The 12,207-nt window shown below is 39.1% G+C and overlaps 1 protein-coding gene across 8 annotated transcripts in view; it reads left to right on the top strand.

Moving 5' to 3' along the window:
* The window catches only part of trim2a (tripartite motif containing 2a), a 170,728-nt gene that overhangs the window by 156,049 nt on the left and 2,472 nt on the right, over positions 1 to 12,207 (top strand). For 7 of the 8 annotated variants that reach the window (XM_043700083.2, XM_043700064.2, XM_043700072.2 and 4 more), the window contains exons 9-11: positions 5,894 to 6,074; positions 8,566 to 8,636; positions 12,004 to 12,144. In XM_043700083.2, the coding sequence (XP_043556018.2) occupies positions 5,894 to 6,074; positions 8,566 to 8,636; positions 12,004 to 12,144 (393 nt within the window). The remainder of the gene's footprint in view (positions 1 to 5,893; positions 6,075 to 8,565; positions 8,637 to 12,003; positions 12,145 to 12,207) is intronic. The other variant, XM_043700091.2, reaches the window with a different exon arrangement.

Below are 12,207 nucleotides of genomic sequence, written 5' to 3'. Positions count from 1 at the left end.
TCCTGCCTTATCCTTGCCAATAAATACACAAAATTAGCCTTATACAACTGACCAAATACTGGAGTAATAAAAATGCCTAAATATAAGAAGCCCTCCAGGGACCAGCGAAAGGGAAAAAGGGATCCGTCCGCTAAGTGGGGTATCATAGCAAGGCCACCCATTGGCATAGCCTCCGATTTTGAAAAATTAATTTTATAGCCTGAGAATGCACTAAATGTATTAATAACTTGGATTAGGCGAGGTACGGACATCAGAGGATTACTGAGGAATAGAAGAACATCATCTGCATAAAGGGTAATTTTATGTTTACCTGTACCAATCCTTGGGGCCACTATATTAGGATCAGCTCGTATAGCTTCTGCTAGTGGTTCAATTATTAGCGTAAATAACAATGGCGAGAGGAGACATCCCTGACAGCAGCCCCTACCCACACTGAAGCTATCCGAACCTAATCCATTGGTAACCACAACTGCTTTGGGATCACTATACAATGTTGAGACCCATTTGGTAAACACCTGACCAACGCCAAACCTCTCCAATGTGTAAAACAAATATGACCATTCGACCCTATCAAATGCCTTTTCTGCGTCAAATGAAACCACTACTCCTGGTATCTTTCCCTGATGACCAGCTTGAATCATATTCAGAGCCCTCTAACATTATTGGATGATCTACGGCCCTTAATAAACCCCGTCTGATCCTCCTTTATAATATGTGGCAGTATCCTTTCTAGTCTCAGTGCTAACGTTTTAGAGAAGATTTTAAAATCTACATTTAGCAAGGATATTGGTCTGTATGATGTAGAATCTTCTGGGTCCTTTCCTTTTTTAAGGATAAGAGAGATATTTGCCTCTTTCAGCGAAGGCGGGAGACAGCCCTGACTATATGCATAGTTATACATGTCCATAAGTGGACCAGCCAGTATTTCTGTAAATTCTTTATAGAATTCAGCTTGAAAACCATCTGGGCCCGGCGCCTTACCATTTTGAAGTTGCCTAATTGCATCAAGTATTTCTTGGAGTGTAAGAGGAGCATTTAGGACCGATACTTGTTCCGGAGTTAGGCCTGGAAAAGTCAAATTTTTAAAAAATGACTGCATCTTCTTCGTCCTATCTTCACAATCCTGTGATTTATATAACTCAGAATAAAATTCTCTAAAGATCGCATTAATCTTTTTGTGATCATGAGTCAAAATACCCGTACTTTCCTTGATAGATGTAATGGTCTGAGGGGCCTTTTTTTTTCTTTGCAAGAAATGCTAAGTATCTACCCGGTTTGTCGCCATATTCATATAACCTTTGCTTTGCAAATAATATTTCCCTCTTAGCCGTTTGAATAAGCATAGTGTTTAGAGCTGTCCTAAGAGCGGTAATCCTTTGCAATTTAATAATAGAAGGTCTATCAGTGTATGCTGTTTCAGCCGCTTTTAAGTGGGCTTCAAGCAGACGCTGTTGTTCTCCCTTTAATTTCTTCTGGGTCGCTGAGCAGGAGATGATCAAGCCTCGCGTGTAAGCTTTGATGGTCTCCCACATCATTGACGGGTTGCTAGCTGTACCTGAATTAATTTCTAACAAAGTTTTAAATTCTTGAGAGAAGTACTTTACAAATTTACTATCTTTCATTAGGAAGGGGTCCATACGCCAATGCCGAGGGGATGTCCCATTGTTCCTCACCTTAGTTTCCATATATACAGCAGCGTGGTCAGAAATTGCTATACTACCTATTTTACGGATGATATGGAATTTAAAAAAATCGAGGGGGCAAAAAACATATCAATTCTGGTATGACATTTATGTGAATTAGAGTAGAAAGAAAAATCTCTGCCCTGTGGATGAAGACATCTCCATACATCTACTAATCCTAATTCTTTGTTCAGATCCATCAATTGTCTAGATCTGGGAGATACTCCTGCAGTACTCTTGGGAATCCTATCTATTTCCGGATCCATAATACAATTAAAGTCTCTCCCTATAATTATATGACGGGCATCAAAAGCCATCAATTTTGAAAAGGCTTCCGTTATAAATTTAAAGGGATGTGCCGGGGGGCAGTACAAATTTAAAATCCCATATTCCTCTCCATTTTTGAGGGCTTTAATCAAGATATATCGTCCAAATTCGTCTTTTATCTGCTTTAGGATTTTGAAAGGGAAATTCTTCCGAACAAGAATAACAACTCCTCTGCTTTTTGAGCTAAAAGAAGAAAAAAAGGCCTGATCAAATCCACCCTGTCGTAATTTCAAGTGTTCTTTATCTGACAGGTGTGTCTCCTGTAGGAGAGCTATATCAACTCTTTCCTTCTTAAGATTTGATAATATTTTCTTCCTCTTGACTGGCGAATTACTCCCCTTGACATTCCAGGTGCACCACTTAACCGACTGATCAACCATAATCCTCTGGGCCAATCCGAGACCCCTCGGGAAGGGGAACCCTATCCAGAACATCCCGAGCGTAGAACATATAAAATTTACAAAAATAAAACCTCTTTAATACACCCACAACAATACAGTAAAAAACTATTTCTAAATAAAAAAAATATAAAACGTATCTAAGTGAAGACTTTCCACCTTGTTCCCAGGGGGTGTCACTTCCTCTCCAAAAGTCCATCATATCCTCTCCCAACCAATGCCCCACCCTTGACCCAGGCACTCCTCAATAAAATGAGGAGAATTCAAATATAATACAAAGCTAGAGTTAACAGTGAGCACCCTACCCCCACCCATACCAACACCTGGGTATATTTGGTAATGTTAATACCATATATAAACATATAACTATAAAATTACCACCTCAACGAATAATAATTAAATATAATAATACAAAATAACAAGGGTAAAACAACCCCGCTCCTAGAGACAGAGGTAAAATTGAATAACGTAACCACCTCCCCCCACCAACATTAACCAAACGCCCCAGCTTTTATATATATACACACACATATACATACATCCCTCATATATACATAAAATAATAACAGAAAACAACCCCAAGGGGGGGGTGGGGAGAAAATCAAATCTCTCTCCCCACCCCCCATGATAATATTAAACAGTAAGGTAAGAGAAAAAAAAAAAGGGGGGGAATATAAACCAAAGCGGGGGGGAAAGGCAGACCAACATCCATTATGTCTTACAGTTTATCTAAGAGAGTCCAAGAATTCCTTAGCCTTTTCTGGTGATCCAAAGTTATATACGGATCCTTCATGGTTAAAGCGTAACGTCGCAGGGTAGCGTAAGGAGTACTGAATATTTAAGTCCCTTAAACGCTTCTTCGCCTCGTCGAATGCCTTCCTCTTTCGAACCAGAGCCGGGGAAAAGTCCTGAAATAGCATGATCTTGGATCCTTTATAGATCATTGCTTGGGGGTCTTTTCCGAGATTTCTAGAGGCTTCTAGGAGTATCTGCCTCTCCTTGTAGCTCTGCAGCCGGAACAGGACCGGGCGGGGGCGCTGGTTCGAGCCGGGCCCGCGTATTGCGACCCGGTAGGCCCATTCCACCCTTACCTGGCCTGATCCAGCTTGCAGATTTAAAAGCTGTGGCAGCCACTGCTCCAGGAATGCTGTAAGCTGGCCTTCCTCTTCCCGTTCGGGAAGGCCCAGCAAACGAATATTTTTTCGATGACCTCAATTATCGAGGTCGTCAATATGATTTTCCAAGGTCCGGACTCGCTGCTCGAGAGTCCGGACCTGATCCACGGCCGATTGAGCGGTATTTTCGGAGGTCGCGGCCTTTAGCTCCGCCCCTCCAACTCGGCGTTCAATTTCTTGGATTTCTCGGTCGTGCTTCTGCAGCGCGGCCGAGAGCGAGTCCCAACGATTTCTGGATTCTGCAATAAAGGCATCGATCTTCGCGTCCAGCTTGGAAAGCATTTCTGCAAGGCTTGTTACTGTAAGTCCCCCGGGGTGGCTGTGGACGCCTCTGCTGCAGCTGGAGAGGGTGGGGGAGGGGTTCCTGCTTGCTGAGAGCTGCGGGCTCTCTTCCCTTTAGTCATTTTTACTTAGGATTAAATTGTTTAAATGTAATATTACACAACTAATTAAATTACACAACTATTATAAATGATTTGGTGAGCGTGGTAGGGGGTGGGTGACCCACTGTACCCAAGTCTTGGGAGGAGCACTATAGACTCAGTCTTGCTGGGTCGCCGCCATCTTGGATCCCCCAGTGGCCACATTTTGAACTTGTGCAGGAATATATCCTTAGTATCCTGGTCATTATCTTGTTATCTCTCAATATGATAAAACATCTTTGTTTGGTGATTACTGCCTTGCTGTTTATAAAATCTTGTTATGCACAAACCGACTGCCTCATTGTCTCTAATGCAGCGATCACTATTTGTCAGAAGTATCGAATGTAAAATACAATGACTTGGATTTTTATCAAGATGGGATGAATAACATTAAAAATGCCAGGCAGATCCAGATTCCTCACCACATCCCTAAGCTTTCTGATTTTCAGGAGTGCCTTTTAAGGATGTGAGCTGGTTCAGGGTGCCCAGATCCAGTATTCCCGACCTGGCTGGATGCATTGTAGAGATGGGCCATGATCTGTTGCTCTGCAGTTTTTAATGAGTTGAACAAGCTTTTTGAAGAGTCATGGTTCAGTTCACCTCTGGGATCATGAACTGTATCTGCAAGAGAAAACCTTTGAAAGGCGAGTTCAAAAGGTGGCCCTAATGCCAGCAAGCAATGGCATAAGTGTTTGAGTGCTTTAAGTGTATAGTTATAGTTGGTCAATGAATCTATTAGTGATGTGTTTAAAATCTTAAGAAGAAAGACATTTATTCAGTGCATTTTGCTTTTTATTAAAGGCAATAGAAGTGTCTATCATCCAGTGCCTTTAAATGCAAACACTTAACCATTAATTTTGTGTAAATAAACATTGTGGAATTGGCAGCAGAAAAGGAGAGCCATAGCTGTCCATTCAAAAATGTTTGTTTGTTTTTGGAGCTAATGAAGAGTAATGGATTTCTAGGCTTTCAGCCAAGAATATATAAATGGGTGCTATATATGAGTCAGGGGAGAGCGCAGGGATGTGTTATTGACCGCTAAGGGATCTTGCAGCATTCATGAGGAGAGACATTTTTTAAATAGCCTGTCTCAACACAGAGCAGCCTTTGTGACTGTCTCTAACCTCTTATCCAAGTCAACTGACTCCACTGAACATGCACCTGCCCCCAACAAATGAAGATCTTCATGAGTTTTTTTATCCTGAGATGGGCAGTTGAAGCCAGCACTTTTCCTGGCTTCCATTACCTATGTCGGTGATTTAAAAACCCAGACCTGCATAATTGTACATCTTTTTCCTTTTGGTGCTTCTGAGAATTTGTTTTTGTGCAGCAACTTGTTCAACTTGGAATGCGCAACCTGAAGGGTGGTGGTTGCAGATTTGTTAGTAACTTAGAAAGGAGAATTAATTAAATAGTTGCAAAAGAACCATGTGCATTGGAAAATGGGACTGATTGAACAGCTCTTTCAAATTGCCTTTCTGGTTCTAATCTTGATGCTAGGATTCTAACATGAACATAAAATATATGCCTTCCATAATATACATGTTTTGTTTAAAAAAGAAACTTTTTCCCCACATACTGTGTACATTTGGATGTTAAATCATCACTCTGTTAGCCATTTTCAAAGTAAAATTCAATTTTATCCATCTCCATCGAAAGCAATTTAAACCAACCATACTGGGATATCATGGCAGTGCACCATTTTGGAAATCCAATGCAGTAGAATCTGGTTCTTCCCTGAGATTCCTCCAGTTTTCTGTGTCACTTGAAAGTGACTTTGGAAGATGTCTGAAGGTGGAGATCCTGTTCATCCATTTTGCTGAGGGAAAATTTGAGAATAAAAATATCAAATTGACTTCAAATGTTTGCATTCCATTCTCTCCTCACAGACCAAGCTAGGCTCTGGGAAGCTTTTGGGACCAAAGGGTGTTGCAGTGGATCGGAATGGTCATATAATTGTGGTGGACAACAAGGCTTGCTGCGTCTTTATTTTCCAGCCTAATGGGAAGCTGGTGACAAAATTTGGTAATCGAGGAAACAGTGACAAGCAGTTTGCAGGTACACTTGATGGTAATACTTGAACCCCCTTTCTTGCCTCTTCTGCACACATTTGCATGAAGACTCTGCATGGTCAAAACATGTTTCATCAATTCATCGCATGCTTGTTCTTGTCCTCGGTAAGATGGTAACTGCATGAATCCTGCCAAATGTATTTCATCAGTTGTCATATGTGTAAGATTAATAAATCGAAGAAAAGTTACATATCAATTAAGGCCTCCTGAAAATTATGTTCTGGAGAGCAAACTCGGGGGGGAAAAACATTGTGCATTTAAAAATTGTGCAGACTCCAGTTTAAGTAAAACCACTTTTTTTGTCTCCATTCCTAAAAGAAACCTGACAATTGTTTCAGTATGATATCTTTATACGAGCTTAAGACAGACCTCTGAAATATTCTTAAATGTTTGTTTACAGTCTTTACAAGTTGGTAAGACTACAGAGCTCTGCACCCTCTTCTTCTGTCAGTATACTAGCACATTACTGCTGAGTTCCCAGTCAGATTGTAGGTTACCTGACAGGCTCATCTACACATTGATTAAACACTATCTCTACAACAATGAACAAATATCTGTTTGTAAACATACCCTCTTATGACATGACATTTGCCACATCAGTTGTTCAGGTGATCTGCCTTAATAGAAACTTTCCATTTGTGTAGCTAGTGTTTGCCTGCAATACTACTGAAATTGCATGTTTTCAACATGGGGAGACTCTGGAAATAATTAACAGTGGCATCATTATGCTCTGAATTTCTATAATGTGTTTGGAGAATAAAGCATCTAACTGGTGGAATGGGACTTTTTCTTGTATTTCATGTTGTGGCCGTAGACACATGGCATCATAAGTGGTATATGTTGCCAAAATGTGTTTCGCTTTATTACAGATCCATGGATTTTAATTTAATATTTTTGCTCGCTTGAAAAGAAAGTTCTGTAAGCCTTGCTAACACACAATTTTTATGTCTGATCTCTCTTTTTCCATTGTGCTGTTTCTTGTATTTATGTAGGGAATTGATAGTGTCTAAGGTTAATGTGTCTGTAATTCTAGACTTAAAAAAAAAAGTGAATATTTATAACATTTAATTGTAGAATGCTCCAGAATATTTTAGTTTTTCTCTTTCTCAACATTTTCTTGCCGCAGGAGAATACTACTGTAATCATTTGGACTTAACAATGAATACCACAACCTTTACTAAGACTTATAGTGATTGAATTTTCGGTCCAAAATATTGACCTAAAGAAGTATGTTGCTTTAAATAAAACATAAATTAACTTATTTTCTAATCTGTTATATTCTCAATTGATGATTGCAGTTAACTCAAGCATCCTTCCCAGAAATTGTTTAGCTTTTTTGGATTGTTTTAAATATTTTCTGAAGACCCTAGTAGGAGAAAGTAATACTTGCTGCTTGACTTATGACAAAAACATTTTGGAGGAGTATAATTTTAGAGAGGAAAATTAATGCACATCTTGTTACAACCTCAATCTTCAGGTCAAATTACTTCTTGATATTTTGCATTTTGTGATGCTCAAGGCATTAGCAGATTTATCAATTTTTCTGTCACAAAGGAATCCTGTCCGCACTTTGTCAACCATTTCTGGGTGTTCCACACAGGTTTTCTTTCCTTTTTTAAAAAACTGCACCTCACATTTGGAATAGTTTGACTTCTACAATGTTCCAGTTGTCTGCTACATCTACTGTGCAGAGCTCCAACAGCCATGCTATTTACTTGGTCAGGAGCTACATTCATTGTGATGCGAAATGACTGTTTAGTAATTGATGAGCTTCAATGGTTTTATGCAAGGCAAAAGAGAAAGGAGTCCAGCAGAAACTGTACCAATCCATTGTGATAATACAGACAAAAGATTAAAGTTGCTAGTCATTAGATTCTTTAGAAAATGGTACTGTCATTTTCCAGTTAACCAGTTAATTTATACTAGACATTTCCATTGTCAGAGTATATGATCTGAGTTACTACTAACAGCATTCCATGTCATTTTAGAATTGTAGAGATTACTAGTACAGAGGAAATCTATTTTATATGTGCCTGTACAAGCTTTATTAGAACAATCCAAAGCTAATCCCAATCCTTAGGGGAGAAAGCAAAGTGCATTTTATTAATTTTAAAATAAAATGAAGACCCTTTCCTCAAATGCTTTCTGTGACAAAACATTTCAAGCTTCAGAAATACAATAAGATTTTGATTTTGTATACCTTTGTTTCTAAACCAGGGGCCTTTCTTTTGGGAATTGAGCGTATCAAAATGCAAATTATTGGAAATACAGGTTTAGTTCTTCATGCAAATTTTATAAAACAGAATGTTCCATGTACCATTTACTTTCCACCTTATTCACCTTTATATCTACCCAAACTAGTATTTCAAAAAAGGCAACACGTGGTGGAGTTAGAGTGCATTTTGTGACTCCAAATTAATTGTTCAATTTTGTTTTTTAAAAAACATTTGACTGAGCCGCTAATTTCCTGCGTTTCTTTTCTCTTCCAGGGCCTCATTTCGCAGCAGTCAACAACAATAATGAAATCATTGTTACAGATTTTCATAACCATTCTGTTAAGGTATACAAAGCTTTACATTTTGCTAATCTGTTAGACCTAACTTGTATTAAAGATGAGCAAATGCAGAGTGCTGGAAAATGCTCTTTTAGGCAATCCAGTTTCTTTACAAATGAAGACAATGCCGTACGGCTCTGACTTGGAAAGTCAACTGAGGTGATGGATATCATTGCTGTCTTTTTAAAATGTTACTTCCTGAACTGTCAGCGCCTGTTAAGACCAGCTTCAAAGCCCTCTGCTCGAGCTGTCAAATTTGGTTTTTCATATTAACCAGTTTTGAGGCTGAGAGATTGCCAACTTGTACTGGAATAATGGTAGAGAATTAGTTGTGCACACAAAGATACCAGGAAAAAAAAATTAGGAATGTCCTTATTTATTATATGTGGAATTCTTGCAGTTAACAGAAAGGGGAAGCATTTCGTTCCATTATTAAGAGGTAGGTTGAAACTTGGTTCCCAAAGAGAAGAGTGTTGCGCAATTTGCTTCCAATCCTCTTTCAGTTTATATTTTGGTTATCTTTGATTTAGGGCACAGGTTCCACTGCTGCCTTTTGTCTTTTAGATTTGCTGTATTTTAATAATTGGAAATAATACCACTATATTTGTCTTCTATCAGGTGATGTGAATTGTTTTTAAGAGCTTACATTTAAGTACAACATTCAACAATTGATGATTGTATTTAAAATGCAGCTTTCTTTACAATCCAGAGTGAAATAAGATTTTATCATGAAATAGCATGCTGTCTAGTTTGCTCTAATTGTACAAATCTACTGGAAAATTGAGACTATAACTAGGATAAAGGGCAGTTTATTTGGGCTTTCAATAAAGTCTCAAGAGATTAGCATGTAAAATTAAAGCACATGGGATTGGGGATGGCATACTGACTTTGGCAGACAACTGATTGGCAGACAGGAAACAAAGAATAGGAATAAATAGATCTTTTTTCCAATTGACAGGCAGTGACTGGTGGGACACTGTAGGGATCATTGCTTAGATCCCAGCTATTCACAAAATATATTAATGATTTAGATAAGGGAACTAAATGTAGTATCTTCAAGTTTACAGATGTCACAAAGCTGGGGGGGGGGGGAGGGTGAACTGTGAGGAGTTTGCAGAGATGCTTCAGTGTGATTTGGACAAGGTGACAAATGCATGGCAGAAGAAGTATAATGTGGATAAATACGAGGTTATCCACTTTGGAAGCAAAACCAGGAAGACAGTTTATTATCTGCATGACAATAGATTGGGAAATGTGCATGCAGAGCAGCAGGCAAAGGAGGCAAATGATAGGTTGGTCTTTTGAGTGACAGTGTTCAAATACAGAAGCAGGGATGTCTTACTGCAATTGTACAGGATCTTGCTGAGACCACACCTACAGGATTATGTGTAGTTTTGATCTCTTTATCGCAGGAAAGTGTTTTGCTATGGAGGAAGAACAGAGGTTTAATTAACTGATTCTTGGTATGGCAGAACTGACATGAAGAGAGACTGGATCGGTTATGACTATATTCACTGAAGTTTAGAAGAATGAGGGATATTGAAGGACTGGTTTGATCTGTTTATCACTGACTATAAATTAATTACCCCAGATTTACTGTTTTGGTCTGGTTGTACCATTACAGTAATAATGAATGATCATGCATATGTTGTCCTATCTTTTTGCTTTGGAGATACCGGAGAGAACTGGGGTGTACAAAGTTAAAAATCACACCACACCAGGTTATAGTCCAACAGGTTTAATTGGAAGCACACTAGCTTTCGGACAACCACCTGATGAAGGAGTGGCGCTCCGAAAGCTAGTGTGCTTCCAATTAAACCTGTTGGACTGTATTCTGGTGTTGTGAGATTTTTATCTTTTTGCTGACATTTATGTGACATTGAAATAAACTTGAAACTGATTGCATTAAATAAAGTTTCTATTCATCCATTGCATCAGCACATTGCAAATCCATGATACAAATAATGAAAATAGAATTTCTTTGCAGACCTAAACCGTATTATAGCAATATTTGTTTTTTTTAATTTGAGGGGGTAGAATCCAAAGGACAAAATTAGAATCTCTAAAGGGTAACAGTAGGCCATTCTGTCCATTGAGGGTCAATTGACCCTCAGAGTATCCCACCCAGACTCAGTCGGACATCTCTACCCTGTAACCCTGCATTTCCAATGGGTACTTCTCCTAACCTACACATCCTTACATACTCTGGGTAATTTAGCATAGCCAATCCATACAATCTGCACATCTTTGGACTATTGGAGGAAATTGGAGCACCTGGAAGAAACCCATGCAGACATGAGTCAAGTTGAGCCAAGGTCGCTGGCACTGTGAGGCAGCAGTCTCAACCACTGAGCCACCATGCCATCCCAAATTTCAACATGGTTTTTAACTGCTTTGAGTTTTCAATGGTTCAGTTCACTGAAATTAATCAAGGATTCATGCACAGACAAAAATAAAGCCATTCAGGTTTTTAACTTGATTGATTTCTGTGTAAAGACAAAATAATTTTATTGAACATCAAACAGCCAGATTTTCCCATTGGAGAGCAGAAGTGATCCCGTTTTGTGCTTCTCCTCTATCCCTCAAGTGCCATGAAACAATTCTCACAGGGCTAGGGTCTTAATAACACTAGGAATGAATCCACTTTGTGGCTGGGTAAATCAGAGATGGGACTCTGGGGAAATAGATCACATTCCCGTCTAAATTTAAGTGACTGCTGTCCCTGTGTGGTATTATTTAAAAAAGAACCTTCTTCCACATCGTCAGAGTCAATGGAAAGCTGGGACCTAGGCTAAAGAACGTTGGTTAGTAAAATGCTATTACTGCTCAGAAATTTCATGTTCAAAGTTCCAACCCTTCCCTTCGACCATTTCTGTCAGGTTGTAACTGATCTGCTTTGGAACACCGAACTGCTACATTCCAAGAAAATGCAGAGTAGTCAGAAGGTGGGCACTTAAGCTCCCTCATGACCTCTATCTGCATAACTAACAAGGCATTCGACTTGCTTTCACACGACCCCCATCTCCATCTGGTGGGAGGTCAAAATTGGGAATACAGTAGACACAACAGACTAGTACACAGACTGCTGTCATTTTATCTACACGACAAACAATACTGTAGAAGTTAGAGATCTTAAAAGAAGATGTTGGAAAATGCTAGGTGCACTCAACATCCATCATCCCTGGAGAGAAACAGGGTTACTATTTCAAGTCCAATCTGAGCATTCTTCAGACCCATTTTTTTGCCATCCTGTCTCCATTCTGTCTTGATTTTGTGTAGGATAATCCTGCCCTAGATATTAGTTTAAAATCTTACAAGCTTGACAGTGCATTTTCTTTTAAATATGTGCAACATCCTCTCATTTTAAATACAGGTATTTAACACAGATGGTGAGTTTGTATTAAAGTTTGGATCTAATGGAGAAGGAAATGGCCAGTTTAATGCTCCGACAGGAGTGGCAGTGGATTCCAATGGAAATATTATAGTTGCTGACTGGGGAAATAGCCGTATACAGGTAATAAAAATAGTTTCAATAACAAAGTCACATATCTCGCATTTTTGTCACTCCCTTGTTCCT

This window comes from Chiloscyllium plagiosum, unplaced genomic scaffold (assembly GCF_037043375.1).
Source record: "Chiloscyllium plagiosum isolate Xiang-an unplaced genomic scaffold, Cpla_swu_hap1 HiC_scaffold_1, whole genome shotgun sequence".
Taxonomy (NCBI): Eukaryota; Metazoa; Chordata; class Chondrichthyes; order Orectolobiformes; family Hemiscylliidae; genus Chiloscyllium; species Chiloscyllium plagiosum.
The sequence above is the reverse complement of the archived record's forward strand: the minus strand, read 5'-3'. Positions and strand labels throughout refer to the sequence as shown.